The 22,515-nt window shown below is 43.5% G+C and overlaps 1 protein-coding gene across 1 annotated transcript in view; it reads left to right on the forward strand.

The window, feature by feature from the left end:
• rimbp2b (RIMS binding protein 2b) overlaps positions 1–22,313 on the forward strand; it is a gene marked incomplete at its 3' end in the record, with an annotated part of 36,468 nt that extends 14,155 nt beyond the window's left edge. Inside the window, exons 9-22 of the mRNA XM_080852020.1 lie at positions 2,381–2,532; positions 3,186–3,929; positions 4,369–4,515; positions 4,836–4,988; positions 7,852–8,628; positions 9,457–9,562; positions 10,652–10,777; positions 13,102–13,268; positions 13,578–13,746; positions 14,232–14,294; positions 14,865–14,968; positions 16,147–16,218; positions 21,101–21,235; positions 22,287–22,313. Of these exons, the coding sequence (XP_080708146.1) occupies positions 2,381–2,532; positions 3,186–3,929; positions 4,369–4,515; positions 4,836–4,988; positions 7,852–8,628; positions 9,457–9,562; positions 10,652–10,777; positions 13,102–13,268; positions 13,578–13,746; positions 14,232–14,294; positions 14,865–14,968; positions 16,147–16,218; positions 21,101–21,235; positions 22,287–22,313 (2,942 nt within the window). The remainder of the gene's footprint in view (positions 1–2,380; positions 2,533–3,185; positions 3,930–4,368; positions 4,516–4,835; positions 4,989–7,851; positions 8,629–9,456; positions 9,563–10,651; positions 10,778–13,101; positions 13,269–13,577; positions 13,747–14,231; positions 14,295–14,864; positions 14,969–16,146; positions 16,219–21,100; positions 21,236–22,286) is intronic.
• Between the last annotated feature and the right edge of the window lie 202 nt (positions 22,314–22,515).

Here is a 22,515-nt window from a genome sequence, read left to right on the forward strand (position 1 = left end):
TTCAGTCTCAGGGAGTCCTCTTCTACTACGCTCTCCCTAGAGACGGCGCTGTGAGTGGCAGGCAGGAGAGAGCTGGGCGGGGCGGAGGAGGGGGAGACTCACTCACAGTGCGCTAAGAGTGAATAAACAGCAGGAAGATACTCTGGCACATTAAAGAGCTGGTAATGATCTCAGAGACGTGGCACCCATGATGATGGCTCTTCTCTATGGCACCCGCAGCAGTCCTTTCTCCAGCATTGTAAGGAACACTTGAGCCTGAGCTAATTAGGCTCAACCGCTAGTAGCGTTCATAAATATACTTAGTGTACAGGAAATAACGAAATATACTGACACTTTACTTTTCTTTTAATAATTCCTGTGTGAATTATACAGGGATAAATTACTTTCAATCAATGAACGTTGGTGGAATAAACTGCCTAGCACTACCAGAGTAGGGGCGTCCCTCTCTACCTTTAAGAAGCTTTTGAAGACCCAACTCTTCAGAGAGCACCTCTCGTCCTAACTGACACTTCGACTAGTGCTTAACTTGCAACATTCCCGCACTTCCTTTTTTATATATATATATATATATATATATATATATATATATATATATATGTCTTATGTAAAGTAGTATTTTTTTGTTACACCAGGTTCTATTGCTCGTAGCTTGACTGTTCTCTCCCTTGTACGTCGCTTTGGACAAAAGCGTCTGCTAAATGACTAAATGTAATGTAGAATGCAGAGTAACCAGACCTGCCCTCTTCAGCTCCAGAAGCTATTTTCATATCCCAGATCCTGTTTCATTCTATTTTCTTTGTTAGATATTCGATCCTGTTTAGAAAAGCAACTGAACTGGTCCCTTCTGGGCCCTGCAGCTTGGCTTGTTTCCATAGCGAGTATTTTTAGCATGAATGTTCCCCGTGGCCTTTGGTCCCTGAAGCAACATGTCTGTCTGATCCAGTTTCATCAGATGGGACTATATATACAGTATATGTCATACAAACACATGACCGCCGTGACCCTGAAAAATAGCGAAAATGCAAATTTCAGAATAATTTTGGACACATCTCTAGCATTGTCGCAATGGATGTGTTGTTGGGAGAAGAGCATCTGGGCGTTTCCTCTTGGATATGCTAGATATGAGCTTCCTGTGGTATGTAATACAACATGATGTGTTTCCGATGAGAGGGCTGAGAGACTCGTGTTATATGCAGGCGCTTGGCTTGACCTCTGCTTCGTCGCCGATGGGTGTGTTTGATAAGATAACCTTGTGCTTTTGAGCAACTTTCACATACAAAGGATGGATCTTGCTCCCATATGAACCTCTTGAGCTCTGTGAGCATTTGTGCGCACTCTTTTTTCTGCTTTCTCTATTCTCACTTTTAACCTACCACTAGTTTATTATTTTGCCCTCTCTCCTCACTTTTGCTTTACTCTCCACCACATCTCGTCTCTGCCTTTCTCCTCTCCTCTCCTCCACTCCATCTGTCTTGTCTCGTCTCGCCCTTTCCACTGCTTTATTCCTCTCTCCTTTAATGCTGTCCTCTACTCTACGCTCCTCCATCCTCTCTTCCACTCCACCTCCTTCCTCCACGGTGCGTTCTCCCTCACTGCTCTCAGCAGGGGCTGTTGATTAGTGGGATCTCCAGCTGATTGATTGGGGAGACACTTCAAACAGCATGTCATGTGCACTTCTAATCAATGGATTGTGTGTGGAGTTGTCAGGGCTGTGTGGATTAAGAGGGGACTTCTGATGTGCTGGGTTGCTTTAAGCCTGCGACATGACTTCAGGCACTCAGTAGTCTCTCTGATTCTCACTAGATTGGATCTCTACCCATGGGAGTCACTTTCTCTCCTTTGGAATGTTCACTACTGTTCTTCAGCTCCATGAATCTATTACTACTTCCTGTCAGTCTTTCTCATGTTTCCTCTCTCTTGGTCAATACATCTCTCTCTCTCTTGTATATTAACTCCTCTTCTGTGTTGGTCTGTCTCTTTCTTTCTTCTCTTTATATAATTGCTTCTCCCTCTCTTTCTTGTGCCTTTTCTTTGGCACACCCCACTTCATGTCTTGTCTACTGATCGCAAATATTCAAAAACAGGACATCCTGTTACTTTTGCTATTCTCACGCCATGTGTTGTGCTGTTTGGCTGTGTGGGCTAGCTGTGCAGAGCTGTGCTAAGCCACCCCATCTCACACAGAAGGCTTCTGAAAATCAGACAGCAGTCTCTGTGAAAGCATTTGTGAAATACACTCCTTTGTTTTATGTTTCTTTTAGCAATATACATAATACAAGCTCTTAGCACCTAAGCTTAGGTTATCAGGGGCATTTGTCTGAAGCGCTCTCTCTTGTATTTGTCACCTTCTCATTTTATCTTCCTTGCCCCCCACCCCCAGGCCCCCCCTTGCCTCCTCAGGAAGTGCAGGTGCAGTGTGCACAGTCACCGGGGTTGCTGCAGGTTCGCTGGAAGCCCCCTCTTCTCACCCCCAACGGCACCTCCAATGGGGCCACAGTCATTGGCTATGCTGTCTGTACAAAAGGGCAAAAGGTCAGTATTACCAACGAAACATGCGTTTCAGTTTGTGTTTTCCTATGCTTCTTCACAGACTTTCTACTAGAGGTTGTAAGATATATCACAACACAACTTCAGGTCTTAGTATCTGACCACAGACATGCTGGGCTGACCTGGATACGGTTATCAAAGCTGTTCTGGATTGGATTGCACAGTCATCAATCTCACTTCCTATTAGAGTGTATGTGTAATGGGTTCTTCAGCTTCAGCACTGAATGCTTCTTCAGTGTAATGCTTACTACTGCCATCTACAGATGAAATACCCACATAACAGCTGCAGCCTCTTGCATGCACATCAGAATTATGTAATGCAGGGGGTTTACATAAGTCTCTATAAAATTGCTCCTTTGGGGTCTTTTAACTGTGCTGAACACACTTCACGGATCACGTTACATGTTTATATGTCAGCTGTGTGAATCTGCACAACAACATATATGTAATGATGGGTACAAATGGGTTGAATTTCTCATTAATGGTCATGAATGAATCTTAAGCAATTGAATGACTGCATATAGATTTTTCTTAACTTTAATCACACATTGTTGTGTTTTTGCTTAGGCATGTGTGCCTGTGTGTATATGCCTGTTGTTGTGCACACATCTGTGTCGGTCTGTGTTTGTGTGTGACAGATCGCAGAGGTGATGTACCCAACGGCGGACTACGTCACTGTGGAGCTGAACCGCATCCAGTGTCTTGAGGCATGTGAAGTCATCGTGCGGACACTGTCAGCACAGGGCGAGTCCCAGGACTCTCCAGTGGCCTCTATACCCCACACTCTCCTACGCACCTCAGCCCACCCTGGCCGACTGTCCCCACTTCCTCACACCGTCTCTCACTCGCCAACTCCTGCCCATGTCCTGCCACACCACCCCCCTTACCCTCAGAGCTACCCCCCCATACACCCGCAGCCCCACGTCCAGCCACCCCCTCAGCCCCATCTACAGCATCCGCCTCACCAACCCCCTCAGCATCCCCATCCGCCCCCCCACGCGGCCTCTCCTCACCCCCACCCCCAGCCCCACATTCCCCAGCCGCAGCCGCTGATCCAGCAGCATTCGCACCCCAAGCCCAAGCTCCTGCCAAGTGCCAGAGACATGCATACCAAAGATCGGCTGGGCCAGCCATGGGAGCCTGCACCGCAAGTCCCACGCGCCTCTTCACCTCTGCCCCCACACCTCGCCCCGTCCTATGCCCACGCCCACCCTCTCGCCCATCACCACTCTGGACACACCCTGGAGCCCCCCCACTTCCCGGGCCGACGTTCGCCCTCCCCCCAGAGGATCCTGCCCCAGCCTCAGGGAACGCCCATCACCAACACAGCGGCCAAAGCCATGGCTCGTGAGGCAGCGCAGAGGGTGGCCGAGAACAGCCGGGTGAGCAGTCAGCTGCCTTCTGCCCTCTGGTGGCCAGTGGGGCAGCTCACAATTAAAATATATGAAATACATTAAAGACAGTGAGCGAGAGAGAGTTAAGAGACAGTACCATGTTACATTATCTAAACCCATTTCCCACCTAGCCATCATTGTGCTTTATGTCACTTTAGTAACAGTGTTCTAGAACACTATTCTGGCATCCCACAGAGAGAAGTTTCTCTCTCCTTTACTGGGATCTCTGCACCGCATGCCTTTCAGTTCTACCTGCTGGGCCACACTTAATCAGGCAAGTCATGCTCAGCCAATCAACAGTAACTTTATCACTGCGGGGGTCAGTCAGGCGTGCTAGAGTGCAGGCGGAAGCAAAAAGGGAGCTGTTTTGAGACTAACCCCGTCCTGAGGTGTTCTAGAGATGTCTAATGGGTGTCTTTGCCTGAAGGCCCAGATGGAGAAGAGAAACATCTTCAGCGAGCGTGGGCACTCACTCAACTCGGACGAGGAGGAGGACGGCTACGAGTCTCCGCATGTAAGACGGAGAGGTGCCTCGGTGGACGAGTTCTTACGCGGCTCTGAGTTGGGCAGACATGTAAGGCAGACATATAAAGCACACACACACATTCTCATACTCACATGCACATAGACTCACATATGCATGCATTAACTCACACATGCACACTGGTGCACACTTATAGACACACACTGCCATAAACTCAAACTCAAGTGTAAACATTCAAACACAGAGAGACAGAAAGTGGACACGTGACAATGACAAGACTTACACAAGTGGCAGTCAAATCTATTAGGTTGTACAATCTTCACTCCTCTTATCCATATTAACACAGTGCTGTACATTACTTCGCCCTAATCTCTCTGGTGTCTACCTCCTCCTCTCCCTGCTCCCTTCAGCCGCACTACAGCCACAGTGAGGAGTACTACACGGAGAGCAGCCGCGGCTCCGACCTGTCGGACATCATGGAGGAGGACGAGGAGGACCTCTACTCGGAGATGCAGCTGGAGGAAGGCCGGCGGCGCAGCATCAACTCGCACAACACGCTCAAGGTACAGCACAGATACGCACAAGCGTACCTACACACGCTCTCGCGCCCGCGGGCATACACCAACCCACTCCCGCGTGCATACACCAACCCACACCCGCGTGCAAACCCACAGAGCACGTATGGCTACGGGCACGCACAAGAGCAAGCTCACTCGTACACACGCCAGCAGGAGCAGACACCCTTTAGACCGCGCTCCAGGACGATACCACTCTGGGGTTATGACAGTCGCCGGGAGGTGGGCTTCATCTGGGCCTAGCATGGGAGACGTGGGGGTTTATACTGGGGGTCAGCATAGGAAGAGTAACAAGGCCTGCATTACAGTGAGACAAACTGACTGTGTGAAAAAGGGGTCTCCAGAAAACTGCTCATTTAGAATGGGCAGGATTTGGGAGAGGAGCCAGGGTCAAAGTTCAACCACATTCAGCCCCTTGAGATATCCGTAGAGATTTAAAACAAAGGTTCTACGGTCCTAAAAGGACCCTGTCAGCTGTAAAGCTGTGTGTCGATAGAGAAGGACAGGGGACTTAGGTTTAGTGCTGGGGTTTTCACCGTGTTACAGTGTAGGAAGAGGACTAGGATGCCATTGGAGAGGGATTTTTATGGAGCTTCTGTTCTATCTACAAACACACTTCTGCGCTACTCACAAAATCAACCATAGCGGGCCTAACAACACACATTTTAAACTAGGCACTATCTACAATGCGTGTCTTTAAATAGCCTCTCCACTTCTACTTTTGTCAGACATCACACACATAGTAGAACACTTATTTATTTTATTCTTACACACACTATAAGTGAGGGTTCTAAAGCTGATGTGTAAAACTCATGGTTGCCCCCTGTAACACAAGCCCAATATCGAGTACTGTAGTAGCATATATATATTCTCAGCATGGAGTACAGTGCTTCTGTCTATTGTTGAAACCCTTGTAAATATGAATTGAAATGTGTGAGTGTTTTTTAGAGATGTAAAAATATGCACAAACGTGCCCTGTGTCATTTGCTAAAGTGCATTGCGGGAATCTCATTTAAGTAGGTCTGCTTAAATGAAACAATTACTCACTTTTGTTTATGTTTGTCTCATGCCTCTACTTTGGTTGTGTTTTATTGTTTTTCAATATAAAATACAAATATATGAATACATTCAATTCAATGTAATATGTTGATTGCGTGAATCTAGATATATCCACATATTAAGTCATGTCTCTGTTGCCATACTGTAGAGTTGTTGCTATTATTATGTGCCAGTTATCAACGTGGACGTTCTAATTCACATTAGTTGTGAAATCCTCAGAGGCTGTAAAACCCCCCTTGCCTGTAGCCATTTATAGATATAAGCTGTATCTGTCAATGCTTTATAATGTTGTGCTATCAAATGTCATGTTAACTAGGGTGTCATTTATACGTCTATTATACTCAATTCATCCAACAGATTCTGATCCTCTGTAGTTTAAATGGAATTGAAATGAAAACAGACTAAAAATGAACAATGAGTGTTAGCTGTCTAATCTTACCTATCAACCCGTTACAAAATACTAGTTAATGCTTTGCATTTTTATGTTGTCTCTCTTTTTTCAACAAAATGGCACATGCCCTCTGTTGTCATTGTCATCATGTTTAGAGTCAAATATCCATTTCGTTCATGTACTCCATTGCCGGCTGAATTCAGTGTACTCATGAAGTTTGTACAGTACTGCATTCTCTGCTTTTTTTGTTATGTTCTTCTGGAAATCAAAACTAAATAAAACATGATGTAAATAATGAAACAGGTGACAGAGAAGTCCCCATTATGAGGAATTAAATGCATTCTTCTCCACTCTGTTGGATCTGGGATCAAATGCCAGTAATGAAGAAGTGTAGAAGATGTGGCATCTTCCAACAAGCACATCATTTATAGTTCCTCGTATCTCATGCAGTCATGTCAAATCAGATTACAGATAATATACAGTATGTTTGTAGTAAACGTCGTAAACACAAAACTCTTACATGCATGTTGTAAAGGTGCAACACAATAGAAATCAGATGTTTATAGCTTATATGAAATCGACATGCTTTTCATATTATATTTATAAACAAAAGCTATGCAGATCTGTGTTTAGAACTTCAAGAATTGCACTACCTCATCTTCACACTTATATGGACAGCTAAACTGCTAGGATACATTTCCATAAGATTTGGGAGCATCCAGTCTTTCGTGGTGAATGCAGTAGGTTTAAAAAAGTTATAGCAGAGGTGTTCTGAGGTTGGTAGTGGTTTTAATTCTCCTGATTCAACACTTGTAAGGCTCACAGACTTAGTTTATGCTGGACTCACCCCCCTCCTCCTCACAGGTATAAAGATTTTATTCCTTTATTTTCTGTATTTTTTTTTCACTTATTTCACTCATGCTCATGCTGGCTTTTCACCCGTTATTGCATTTTTGTCCATGTTTGTGAAGACCTTGTGTCTTTGTTTGTTTGTTTTTGTTTTGCTGGGATTGTCTCTTTTGTGTTTCTGTTACTGGATGTATGTCTGTCTCATGTCTCTGAAACCTCCTCTGACTCCCATACCAGCAGTGGTTTGACATTCCCATGGATACCCTCCACAGATTCCCGACTGAAGCATGTCATTCCCGTCAAGGCATGACAATGCATGCCTTTGCATCAGGCCATTGCCGCAGATAACTAATTCTGTCTTTACTTTTGTCTTTCTTTTCCCATTTTGTTCTTATTTGCACACTTTGTTGCGTCTCCTGCCTGTTCTAACACCTTCCAAAAACAAAAACGAATGAAAAAAAAAAAAACGATGACAAATGGAAAACAAAAACTACTGAAAACATAAACTCTTATCTCTAATGAATCCTTGCCACCTGCTGGGCGGTGGTTTAGGATTACTACCGACGTCATGACCTGTCGGTGGAAGGAGACAACTGGGACCTGCAGCGGGAGGTGGTTCGGCAGCGCTCACTGCGCAGCAAACGCCTCCACAGCATCCCGGAGGTGGCGGAGGATGAGGCGGAGGGCGTGGTGGTGGAGGCGATGGGCCAGCGGCCGCGCTATGAGGATCAGCGGCCAGGTGCGCCACACCGGGGCCACCGTGTCTACCACCAGGACTCCCGGCAGCACAACCGCCTCACCCCGAGCAACTGCATCCGGCGGCTACAGCGCCAGCGTTCCTCGCCCCGTTACTCCTCTCTGGAGGACAGGGGACCACCCGGCAGCCCGGGGTGGATTGCGGGTCGGCAGATCACAAAGAGCCCAGACAGCGGGCTGGACTGCTGCAGTGAGGAGGAGGGCTCCCCGGGCTACCGTGGCCTGTACTCGTATGGCGCGGGAAGCCCAATACGAGTGGGCAGGGGGCCTAACATGCGTCTGATCCACTGCGAGGGCCCTGTGGAACGTCGGGCCCTGGCAACAGGAAGGAAAAGGACAGTGACGCCACAGAGCAGCATGGAGGAGGACTACCAGGACGTCAGCATGGACATGCGTAACAGGCGTGACCTGGATGCCTACTATCATCATCCTCATTATCATCAACACTACCACCCTCATCCTCAGCGGCGCTTTCAGAGCGAGGGGCGACTGACGGACGTCGGCAGGAGCTACTACAGGGATAATAGGGCACACTCTGTGGCCAGACTCAACAGGAGAATGGACGAGCCTCTGGTGTGTGTGACCGGCTACAGCCTCCGATCCACTCGCACTCACACACCCTCGCCTCCCCCTCCCCACGACCTGCCACACTCCTCCTCATCTATCTACTGCTTTAAGTTCACATTTACAGAGCAGTAAAACCATTTCTGTTTTTGGTGTTTTTCCCCCGTCAATCCTGCATTTCCCCTTGTACATTGGGTAATGTTTATTTTTTGTTTGTTTTTATTTTGTGTGTTATTTTTTATTTGTTAGTTTTATGTTTCATTTGGATTGATGTTGACTGAATGTTACTACATGTTCATTGGTTTGTTCTTTGTTTTGTAGACTTCTTTTCTTTTACCTATCATGTATATTGTTTTTCTTTCTAGTAGTGAAATGTTGTGTAGTGAAATGTTTTGACTGTAGAATGTTTTGACTCATTTTTGGTTTAACCTAAAGGCCATTGGATTGAGTTTCTTGTTTCTGTGATTACAGCAGTATACAGTTGGCCTGTCTAATATCTCCTCCCTTTCGTTCTCTTCTCTTCTTCTCTTCCCTCTTCTCTCTGCTTTCATCTTTGCAAAAGAAAACAAACAGAACAAAAACTGAGATGGTCTTTAGTGAAACATTCAGTTTCTGCCAAAACCTTTCCCATGTTGTTGTTGGGGTTGTGTTAATCTATTCTGTTTTTTTGATTTCTTGGTCCCTCTCCTTGACTGTTTGATTGTTTAGCTTTGTTTTATTTAATGGGCAACACAAGAATTTGATAATTTTTTGCTTGCCTACCTTTTGTATCCATGATAAAAGTCTATCTCACCTGAATATCTTTAACATGGGACATCTTTCTTTCTCCTTTTAAAGATTTTAGGAAGCTCCCAAACCATGGCCCGCCTGGATCATACAGGGAGGAGGACGGCCCATGGCTGTGCCCCCCCACCAAGACGTCCCATGATGGTTCCTTCCATTGGTTAGTTTGGGTAACGCGCCCTGTCTGCCCTCAACCAACCTGCTTTCAACTTCTAAAAGAAAACCCTGGTGTTGTGCTTTTAGCCCCCTCTCTCTTCCCTGCCTGTTTCCACATATCTTTCTGGTCCTGTGTCAAAATGTGGAGTCTCCCTGGATATTGATGTTTTAAAGCTGTTGTTACTCAATATGATTTCGGGTTAAGGTTAGTATGGTTAAGGCAAGCATATTGAGAACAAACTGAAGACAAAAATGATTTTTTTTTTGTCTGTTTTTAGGTCAGTGGTTACCAAAGTGTGGGGCAGGTTCCCCAGGGGGGGGCACTAGGTCACAACAAAGGGAGAGGGGCACAAGCTGAGCGAAAAGAAAACACTGCCACTGGTCAAATTAAGGATGACATTGCTCTTACAGCAAAGTAGCCTCTAACAACTTCCGCTGTTTGGTGATGAGTTTATAGCCTACTTTGTACTTATGTAATATGTTCAGGGACTTTTGTTTAGCCTGTGTATAAGAAGGGATAGCTTGCCTAATCATGAATACAATGAACCATGCATAGCCAATCATAAAACTGAATTTGATCTGGACAGATTTGATCCATTTTAAATAACCGCTCTGATCTAATGAAATTAAAAACAAAATGTGTTAGGTTATATCAGTGTCTCAATCTTTACACTATGGTGTTGGGAGAAAAAGTATTTTTTTTCTCATTGTCATTGGGGGGCCTGGCCTAAAATGTTTGGGAACCACTGTAATTCGGTCTTCCACCTTATAGTGTATTGTGTCTGTATAGTGCATTGCTGTTTTACATTTCCGAAACTCCAATTCAGCTCTTGTTGGATGAAGTTGCCTCACAATGATGCTCTAGGATCAGTTTAACCTTTGAGTCTCTTGATCAGTGTGACAATAAAACAAAACCCTAGCTGATCCTAGATTGGCAGTAAGGAGCAACTTCACCCTGGAGAGGTCAAGTGGCTTCAGACTCCGCCCACCCTCATCCCATGATCCTTCACCCACAGGAAGTCAATGTCAGGTGGGTGGGGTTTTGACAGGTGAAGGGGCTTTGGCAGTAATGCTCTGATTGGTGTTTCCATAGAGATCACCATGGAGAATAACAGTGAAGGGAGTGAGGGGAACTTCTCGCCTGTCAAGGAAGATGTTTACTATGGCAGTGTAGCTCGGCGCAGGAATTGGCCCCCACAGCGATCAGACCCTCGATATGGTATGTGGTGCGGCACACCTTCAGAGAACAACCACAAACAAACAAACAAACAAACAAACCAAGCAGCGTAGAGCAGATTTAGAATCGCAGGTTAACTTGAGCAAATATGTTGTTTTCACAGATAGACAGTGCCAGTAGCGGTCAATGTTAGTTCAGATGGAGTGCAATTGATGCTTATCTGTTGACAACATTATTTGTCTTTCTTCAGTTGAAAGAGCAGAATCAAAACCTGTTCCATTTGAGGCCTGTAGTATGAACTCTCAACTGCATAGTAGCAGTATAACACAGGCTATAGGTTATTTCCAGTTCTGATGTATTATACTGTAATCATTTTTAGAGAAGCCTAGACAAAATGGCACCCTTCTTTAGTGATGAATGAGTGCTGCCCTTTCCCCCTCCCTGTGTGCCTTCGTCTTGCCCCAAACCCAATAGACTGCCCCTGTGCCTGTGAACTGCCTCCTTCCTCTTTCCTCTAGCACCCTTCCTTGACCATCTTTACCCACCCTCTACACTTATAACCTATAGACACTTCTTCCCTGCTGCTCCTTTGGCTGTGCCCTGCTCTGCATGAACGTTTGTCCATACTGTTGTTTGGTTTAGTGCATGCATACCAATCCTCAATTCCTGCACTCAAGCACTGTACAAAGGGCTTTTAAGTGAAGACAGAGAAATATATTGTAGCAGGTATCAACATATTAATCAGATCTGCTCAAACATAGGTATGTCTGGATAGCAAAATTGTCACGACCCACTGCAATACTTCAGCAGATTTAATTTTGGGGGCCATTATTTGTTAATCTTTTCTAGAAGATTTTATATGTTTAGTATCTGACATCAAAATGCATTGCATGTATAGTCCAGCTCAGATACCTAGACAGTGTCCACCGAAGACTGCACTCGCCTCTGGAACAGTTCTGGCCCTAATACGGCACGGGTCCAGTGTATTCACTTCAAATAAGCATGACGTCTGTTCTGCCAACTCCTGTTCCTCTTCTCCATGGCCCTTTGCTGCTGTATGCAGGGCCCTGCTGTATGGCCCTTTGCTGCTGTATGCAGGGCCCTGCTGTGAGTTCCTGGCTTAGGTCACTTTTACAATATGAGGCTGTGATGGTTGTCTGAATTTCTAAGTGTGACATTTGAGATCTGGAAAAAAAGCATAAATCCTTAGATTTGTACTCTTTTACTCTCATACAAATGTACCACTTTACCACAAACAAACATTCTGTCTCGGCACTCTGTTTTAAAGCCCTCCCACCTCAATGCAAACTGGCCTTGATTGCAAAAGACATCTGAGGATGATTTAGACGATTGCCAAGTCCCTTGTATTGTGCCATTTTTAATGCATCATAAGATTGTGTTATTACTAAACATAAAAACACATATTCATACGGGCTTTATGGCAGTGTGTTATAGTATGCTGCACCAAAGCAAGCATGTGTGCTTGTTGAGGCTCAGTGAAATGGTTTCAGTTCAGTAAAACAGCAATGTACATTTCCCCTTTTGCCTTGTGCATGGCTGGTGAACTCAGAATCAGTTGCTCAGTCTGACTTTGAGCCATTGACCCCGACACCCCCCCCCCTTTAATTCCATACAGTAATAGGCCAGTGTGTGCAATATGCTAAGAGGATGTTAAAGAATTCAATCCAATCTAGTGGACAGTCAGGAGCATAATGTTCACATAAGCAAAATCAATATTTTTTGAATGCACTTTTTGTATTGAGCAGACAAATATTCATTGACAAGAAACATCCTGGGAGCGACCTTGAGAATTTGGTCAAAGAATGCAGGGTAACAATTCGGGTATTTCTGGTGGTTTATTCTAAACCAATCCAATGCCTTGAAAAGTTAGAGATCGCAGTAAGATTACAGACTTAAATGGAACACTTTGCACCAGTCTACCAGTGAGATGACTAATATTCCACTGGCCTTATGTAGTATGGAAAATACGACATCTGGTGTGTATGAACAGTATGCTGTGCGCACTGTATGTGTGTTTTGCCTCTTATTCCGTGAATGTGTTAGCAACATCACTTGTAGACATTTTTGTCACAAAGGCCTGTGGTCTGCAGTTTTGATGGAGAATGTTTGTGGTTTCATTGTAACAACATCAGACAAGTCTTCTATCCCCCTTCACATTTGCTTAAGTAGTCTAGTTTTGTTTTGACTTTCAAAACATCAGTTTGTGGAGTTTATGCAGTTATGTACTCCGTTGGGCCTGTTTTGGGGTTCTTGTTCTTGACCACAGAACTAGGTGCAACACACTGTACTCCTCAGCCATTCTGGGTCTTTGGAGCAGCAGTAGCTTGGCCTGTCTTTCATTTCAGATGGTTATGGTGGACGTGGTCACCGATCGCCAGAATACTACGAGTCTGAGACAGAGGACCTCACTCGAATATTTGTTGCCCTGTTCGATTACGATCCCCTCTCCATGTCCCCAAACCCTGACGCTGGTGTTGAAGAGCTTCCTTTTAAGGAAGGCCAAGTCATTAAGGTACGGATAGCCTGGATATCATATATTCTGTTCATATTGTATGTATTCCACTATAAATGTCTATTTCATCGCTACTTTTCTACTGTAGTTTTGCATTCCTCACTCATTCCTCATTTGTAGGTACTGTATATAGCAAATATGATGTTATGTGGATATGTTTGATGGCAGTTAGAGGAGCCTCTGTGATCTCTCCATTGTGATACTATACTCTGTGATTAGTTTTTTTCACACTGTGTAATTGTTGGTTTTTGAGCTGCCACAGATGTCAGTTGTTGTGACTGACTAGGAAACCTATCCCGTGCTCTGCAGGTGTTCGGTGATAAGGACACAGACGGGTTCTACCGCTCTGAGATCGGTGGCCGGCGGGGACTCATCCCGTGCAACATGGTGTCCGAGATCCAGACAGAAGATGACGACATGATGGACCAGCTCCTCCAACAGGGTTTCCTGCCCCTCAACACGCCAGTGGAGAACATAGGTACGCCAACACCACTTTGTTTCTTCTGCAGCCGATGCATGTACTCGCTGTCTTCTTCCTCGCTCCTTCTCTCTGAAACGTCTCCATGGCTGGCTTTTTCTGCTCCCAGTTGCTACTTGTCTTTTTCCTCTGCAGCCTAGACTCACTCATGTCTCGATTTCTTTCTCTCCTCTTCTTCTCATTCTTTTTCATGGTCATCTTCTCTCTTACTGTACAATGAGGTACCTTCTCTGCACACAGCTCTCTTTCTCTCTTGTTATACAATTATTTTTCTCCTCCTTCTTGCTGTCACTGTCCTGTTTTTTATTCCTAATAAATGTTTTGAATGCAACGTCTCCTCTGTCCAAACCCCTGTAGGGTGTGAATGTGTGACTGGATGCTCCTCAGCCTTTTGAAACGCCTCTGCAAGTGAATGACACCTGTGCTCTACCTCTTCCCTTTCCCTCTCTCATTTCCTCTCTTTCTTCCACTCCTTGCCTGTAAAGTCAACTGCAACCGCTTCAAAGATGGCCGCTCAATAAACCGCAGGTCCCGAAAATCCAAAAGAGGTCTGTTCTTTTCCCCCATTTCCCCCCTCCTCCTCACCTTTTTAGCCTCATTCATCCTTATGCATTTTTTTTTTTTTGCCTACTCTCTTTACTCTCTGGCTCTCTTAGCTTTCCTTTTTTCAATAAAGATACAATATGCAGCTTTTCTAAATACCAGTGTTAATCAACTGCCAGAGGAGCAAAAACTATCTCTGCATAAACTACCTTGTCAGATTTACTAACAACTTGTATAACCAGTACCAGTGCTTATACCTGAACCTTGGTCTGACTGCAAGCAATGCATTTACAACATCCTGTTCAGTCAATAATAACAACACGCTCTAGGTGAGATACTAACATAGAAGCAAATGATTTTTCGTTCTGTATTAGCATATTGCATTCTTTATGTTGTGCTGCACAGTCTATGCACCATGTTTAGTTTCATTTGCAGAGTTCACAATGTCACACATCCAGATGTTAGAATGCAGTTTAAATATAACTTGGGATGATTTTTAACTCTATGTCTCTTTTGCTCTGCCCTCACCCCCCTTCTAATTCTGCCTAATACCCCTCTTTCTTCTCATGTCTCAGAGAGGAACAGGCGCAGTGGCAGACAGCACCCTGTGTCTACCCACAGGATGGTGGCGCTGTACGACTACGACCCCAGAGAAAGCTCTCCGAACGTTGATGTGGAGGTAAAGACCGCTCCACTACACCTCACTCCCACATTACATTTCCAAAATCCACAATTTTAAATTTCATGATAGCCCACACGACTTCCAGCCTGTTCTAGCTTTGCTCGGGCAAGCTCACCTAGGCACTGCTAAAACAGACTGGCAGGCATACTGGCATTGGGCTTGCAATTTCTCATCCACTGCACTGGACCAAGCCACACTCAGCACTCTCCACTCTTCAGGGCCTTCCACCATACATGCCCAGGCCATGTCTGTCAGGTTTACTTCACATCGTACTTATAACATACAGGAAAGTGTGTATGTCTGTGTGCCATGCTCCACATTGTCACTCACTTTCATCCTTTACGTTGGCACTGCCTCAGACCCACTATGGGGGCGCCAGGCTGAGTGAAGAGGTGAGTTAGACGGAGACAGACTCTACTGTGAGGACATGTCCCAAATGATTCCCTACCCTACAAATTGAACCCTTGATGTCAGTTAATGCACCCTTCGCACTCCTTGTTGTTGTTGTTAAGCATGGAGTTTAGAAACATTAGACTGGTTAGCTCTATGAAGCCAGTCATAAGGCCTTTAGGAATGCTACATAAGAAATTATCATGTGTCATAAGAACCCCATGACCTTAAAGACAACCTATCGGTAATGAAAAACTAGCATGAGAGGATTTGTCATTCTTTAACCTCTCATGTTCTAAAGGAGACCCATTTATTATTATTATTGTCCATGGTTCGTACAAGTGGTTTGAGATTTTATGTAGCATTTATTTAAGGCCCTATGGTGAGTGGTTTCAAGCATCTGTGCTCATCCAGGGCAGATTGGGAAAATGGAGTTGATGAATTTGCAACATGTGTTCCCCTTGTTTGTTGATGTTGATCAACTAAGCTTGTGAATGCAGCCCTCAGTCCTTCGCTGGGGGGTGCCTAACCTCATCTGTAGGTTGTGTGTTGAGTGGTTTTTACAAAAAACGTCTTTGTGTTTGGGGAATCCTTCAAAAAAGGGTGGGATCTGATTACATCTGACATGGTCATATTAGCAGTACCTTCCCATGTGACTCCTGCTTGAATTTACTCTTTACAGTTTAGTCAGAACAAACCACATTATTTCTTGAAAATATAAACCCTAAAATAAATCTGTGTTGTTTTGAGTTGTCTTCTCTAAAATACATTGTTTCATCTTCCAGGGTGAGCTGACTTTCTGTGCTGGTGACGTAATCACTGTGTTTGGGGAAATCGATGAGGATGGCTTTTACTATGTAAGTATCAGCTGTTATTTTGAAGTAGCACTTCAGTTGGTAGGAGCATGCTTACAATGCAGTGTTTATTCAGATCTGTAAAAAAGGCCTTCTTCAATTGCTTCAGCTGCTTGAGGTTCCTAAGGACTCAGCATTTATAACTGCGTAAAAGCATATTTTTGAAATTATAAGCAGTTGAGGTCTCTGTAAATGCATGCAGTCTACAAGTAACATCAAACATCAAATTAACAAAAGTGAAAATGTTTTATTTTAGGTTAACCCCCCCCCCCCCCCTTAAAAATATGAGCTAATGATGTTCGCTGGCTATACCTTTTTAACATTCGGAGAAAACTAACACCATACCCTGCTGTTTAGCAGAGAGCATTGAGATTATTTTCTAATTATCTTAGCTGGTGGGTGATTGGGTTAATGTTAACATTGGCCTACCAAATACATATGGACAGCTCATATTTTCACAGCAATTCATATCCTCTCTTCCACATCGCTGCCACTGCTTTAGCATAGGTCATATTGCTTCAACAAACTCATCAGAACATTGGAGAAAAATGTACTAAATGTTCAAACATAATTGGCAGCCTAAGGTTAGTCACTGCTTGCTTGCGCTAACTTTAACTTTGCTACCGGTTTGCCAAATAAAACCAATAAATAAGTCTACTAGCTTCAACTCAGTCACACTTCTTACCGTGGCAAATGCCTTCTCCTTCATGTAAGCCCTGTCGATACCGCTCAGCTCTCTCTGTGGACGCAGCGCTGCTTCACATGCCCTGATCAATAATCATTTATTTAGTTATCATGGTTATGCAGATGTTGTTATTACAGACCTATTCAGCCAGCCAAGTAATACAAATGGGCATTTTTGTAGTTCTATATCACCTTGATTTCGAAACAATTAAAATACTGGCTGAAAATAAACTTTGATCACCAGAACCCATAAAGTTTATCTCAAAGTAAATTTGATGGAAATCATTTCACTGACCTTTCAATAGGCCCTTATACATGTGTCAATTTAACCCGGTCGAATCGCGTTTAATCCGGTAAAAGCTCGTAATTCGCTTATAATTGCCTCATGTAGCACACGCCTAAATATGACCCGGTCGTTTTTCCGACGATGTCTGAGCCTTTCGAGAGAGGTGGTCTACCCCGATCGGTCAGCTCAAAAAAGGGCGGGTCGAATAAGGCCGATGTGACATGGGGATGGTGGTGACAGGAGGCTAGAAAGTTGGAGGCTAGAAAGTTCTTGCCTGTTCTTGAAAGGAGACTGATCCAATGCCGCAAAGATATTTAAAGGATAAAGTCCCTAGTATGATAGCCTATTGACTATGTTGTAGCCTATCCCCAGAATATTATCAGTGAAGTGACGTCTGTCTCCGATTGATGCACAGGGAGAAAAATAAATAAAAAGCCAAGCACATCGGCAAACCTGACCTTACCATAGGCTAGTAGGCCTACAATTTTTTATCGTTGTAATAAAGCGCAATTTGGTACACCATTTTAATATGGTAATATAGCCTACTGTTTTTTGCAAAATGAAAGAAAGCCTATTAAGGAAACGCCGACTCGAGCCTATTAATTCCGAAATTTCACCACATTGTAGGCTATACTTACTTCCCCGCCCCTTCACTGCAACTTTCATTTGCTCAGTTAGTCTGGCGAAGTACTAAATGGAGGTCCACTTCACTCACGTAATTGGACACGCCTTTAACCAATCAGACCAACGATACTATACAACGATACAACGATCGGTAATAAAGCAAACACATCTTTTTTCTGTATGAATTGTTCCAGAGCAGGTTTCTGTTCTATTTTCAAAGAAAACTTGCCTTTGAAATCATCCAAGACAGCCGCGAGAGCAGTATATAGTTTGCTGTGCTTTTCTTTTTGCTTTCGCTTTTGTTACGCAGACGTGGTTATTTTAAATCCGCCAATGGCGCGCCAGGTAGCCAAAAGCCAGTTTGTGATTGGTCCCAGAGATCCTGAGAATGCTGTAGTGAAATGCTGTGCAATCTTTGCCAGACCCACTTCTCAGGCAAAATCAAATTTGCCGGAAGAAGAGGGGCGGGACTTCCCAGACAAAGGCTATACTCTAACAACACCAACACTTGCCTGCTTCCCTTGCAAATCAAAGTTTTCCGACTATTTTTCGTACCTTCTTTCTTAGCTGTTGATGTTACTGAGCTAGAAGTTAAACTTGTTCTGAACATTTCGCGCTGCCAATGCCCAATGTCACTTCTGAGTTAAATCACTCCATCATCTCTTTGAAATTCCTTATTCCACGAGTGGTAGGCTACAATGACTGGCTGTTTTAAAATATAACTAATAGCCTAACGAAACAAAATAACCCAGGCAGTTTCATCTACAAGACGTTAAGGCTTCTTCCAATACTGACAGCTGACTCATAGCTTGCAGGTTTGCGGCGCTGCAAGGAGACGTGACATGGGATGGATTGTCACTTAATTTAAACTTCCGTTAGTGTGTGTGTGTGTGTGTGTGTGTGTGTGTGTGTGTGTGTGTGTGTGTGTGTGTGTGATAGAGACAGAGAGGACTCAGTGAAACATCTGAAAACACCAATTCCGCGACAGATGAACCTTTATTGATAGCCTCTATCAGACAATGCCTATTTTATGAGTCAAAAGAAACAACAGGCAGAAAAAATATTAAACAAAATAAATAAATATTCTTATGCATTAGGCCTAGCCTTTAGTTGCAAACAGTAAAAAAAAAACCCGCATATAATTCGTTTTGCAAGGTGCTGTAGTCGTGGGAACGACTGGCCTTGTTTCTCCCAAAAGGAAAGTAGATTTTCCTCTGCTGATCCCGCGTCTATATGGAAGTTTGTAGAGAGATTGCAGGGGAGTAAAATGCTCCGCTGCCGAAGTAGATTACATGTTTTTAACTTTGGGGTTAATTCCCTTTCCTTTACGTCTGCTGCTGGTTAGTAAATACAGACAGCCGGAAAGGTTAACAAACGGAATGAAATAGCTACCCATTATACACCCTATTCTTTAATAAAACCCACGTTACTCACATACTGGTTAACACTGTTACAGCACATAAATGTTTGTCGCTATATCCAAACTATGCGTCACCGTTGTCCCTCCCTGTATGTGCTCCAGCCGCACCATTTTACTTGCAATGTGAATCATTTAATTTAACTATGCTTATTGGCATTTGTTGCACCTTAATCATTTTCTTCAAACATGGTATGCTATGTATGGTGTAGTAGACTAAGACTCTATTCACTACAGCACAAAAACTAGACACGTTTGCAAAACTAGACGTTTGCAATGAAGTAGGTATAACAACTTTTGCCAATATCTCCGTAAGGGAGATGGGTTATGTGCTCAAATTTCCTGGGATCAAAGAAGACGTTAGTATTCATGTGCAAACTAAAGATCACGTCTCAGGATTGCTGCGCATGCAAGTTATTTCGGGTGTATCAACTGTACCCATGTCTCAACTGTACGAATACCACTGTCATATAATTATGAGTTCAGTAAAAGACGGAGCAAACACAGTTTTCTACCGTTGTTGAAACACATCCACGCGTAGACTCGTTTTCTTTCCGTCTGAGAGTGGTTATTCAAAGAAAATATTAAGAACTATATGCTGATAGAAAGAAGGGAACTTTTAGCCACTACACTGCCTGTGCACGATGCAGATCCACGTTGATGTTGTTAGTAAACAAACCAGGTGGGAGCACATCTCCGTCGTCTTTGCGCATGCCCAAGGCAAGGTAACCGGTTCAAATTTCGCTCCATGTATACACCTAACGACAAGAGCCATTTCCCTTAAAAATCTTCACACCTACTCGTGAAGACGATTCGATACATTGGGTGGGTTAAATTGACACATGTATAAGGGCCTATTATGGACAGAGATACAGGCTACTTCTTCAAAAAAAACATCCCTACGGAGAATCCCTTTCATCTCACCCAGCGACAAGAATGCTACCACTAGGGGGTGTCTTGAATACTTTCAGTCCCTATAACTTTATTCATCACTAAGAATGTTCATGTCCATTTCATGTCACGCTTAGAGACTTATTTAAGATGTTACATATGTAATTGATATGTAATACATTTGAAGCTACCTTTAGATCTAAAGAAGTATGACCTCATTCATAGAAAGCTCCCCTACATCCAGGGTGACAGCACAAATGTTCTACCCTCCTGCCATTTTATTTCTTTAAACCAGGTTGTCTCGAGATATTTAGGCTACTTAAAACTCTCAGCACAAAACGTTGTGGACCCCTCCATGAACGGTTCAGATCAAAGAAGACAAGACGCAGTCTGTAGTTGTATATATATTTTCATTGTGTATATTTTATATGACATTTTTATTAAAAAGTTAAAGTGTACTGAACACTGTTATATATGGGACATTATTGCTCTGTTCAGCAGCTATTTTGTAATTTGCCCGTTAATTGGGCCCTATACATGTCCGAATCCAAGATGTGGGAATCTTCACTCCTTAGGAAACTTAAAAACGGAAAAACTGATCCATGCCTTTTGTTTGTAGACTAGGGACTAGGGTATCATCTATGTATCATCATTGACAAGTCACAGATTTATTTAAAAAATATATATTTACTTGACCTCAACACCTCTAACCAAAACACTGATTGCAGGTTAATGTAGGGGACACCAAACTAGAGATAACTATCACTGTCTGTGTGTGTGCGTGTGCGTGCGCGTGCGTTCGTGCATGTGTATATATTAGCCAATGTCAGGTAGTCTATTTTTCTATTGCTTGAAATAAATTCCTTACCACAGAAAGCTGTCATCCTACTTCTCTTTACTTCTTCATGCTAAAGTGTTGGCACAGTGGCATGACGTGATCTCCGTACCTTAAACCCTCTCTCACCACCACCACTCATCCTCAGGGTGAACTGAATGGACACAAAGGCCTGGTTCCCTCCAACTTTCTGGAAGAAGTGCCTGAGGATGTAGAGGTCTATCTGACAGACACTCCATCTCGTTACCCCCAGGATCACCCATCAAGGACAAAGACCAAAAGGGTACATCATCTTAAGCAGTGCTAGCCCTCCTGTCATTCATCTGCTCTTCTTATCTTCCTTACCGCTCTATCTCTCCTTTTTATCCACTTCTTTTTATGCCGCCTCTTCTCCTCTGTATTTGTATTTTTTCGTGTTTTTTTTTACTCTCGCCCTCTGTGTTTGTGTTGTGTGACCAGCCACTTGTTTAGAAAGGGTTTGTTTGGAAGTGACGCCAAAAATGGGCAATGACACAGACATGTCTCTATCAGTTACCATCCAAACTCTTGACTGTGGAGCGCCTCGATATAAATGTAAATGTGTAGAGAGGTGGATTGAGGGCACCAAACATGGGAATTTGTTATGTAAAAAAATTCATAAAGAATTGGAGCGAAGAGGATCTGGTGAAGCTGTCTTCCCCCAGCTGTCCGCCAGGCATCTTTGTGTCATGTGTGAAGATAAACAGACAAAGCACTAACTTCAACATTGTATTTTCTACCCCCAGCACAGACACTGAGCATTGTCTGAAATGCTTTATGAATATGGTCTTGTTTGTTAAAAAAAAAAATGCAGTTTATAATAGAAGACATAGTTTTGATGTAATGGAAGATGAAACATCACAGACTGTAGTCCTGCATGTCCATGATTTAAAAAAAAGAAAGAAATGCTTGAGTTTTTTTTTTCCTTTTTTTATACTGCATCAAATCTGAGTCTAGTAATATATAAAATATATATGATCTTTTTGTATATGTTTCTGAGAGCAATGTTTTTTTTATACCTGTAGCATTGAAATGATTCAGTTCAAAAAAGTCTCTATTAGAAGGAAATGACCAGAAGAATAATTATATTCATAGATGTAATAGTAATGTAACTATAACTGTGTGTGGAAAAAAAATAATGTTGCAAATTAATGTTTTACCCTATCAACAGGAATCAGCCGAGATCTTGTATTTGGTTTCTCTGTGACTATTTGGTTCTCTTATCATATTTCACTGTGAAAACTGTTGAAAATGCCATCAATGCATTATTTATTATTATTTTGTATTTCCTTTTCTCACCCGCTCGGCAAACACAGAAGAAGAGTGTTCATTTCACTCCGTAAAGGCTCAGTGCCCGTCACGTAAGTGAACAACCGAGGATACCACTGTTACGCTCTCCTCGTCTAATGCAGATGACATGGGTCCCCATTAGCTCCTGGTACGCAGCAACACACACGCGCAACATACACACACACGCGCACACAGGCACTTCTAAACATATTTACATTATTAAACTCTTCAGAAATATGCATCACTTTCTGATGC

This window comes from Sprattus sprattus (genome assembly GCF_963457725.1).
Source record: "Sprattus sprattus genome assembly, chromosome: 15".
Taxonomy (NCBI): domain Eukaryota; kingdom Metazoa; phylum Chordata; class Actinopteri; order Clupeiformes; family Clupeidae; genus Sprattus; species Sprattus sprattus.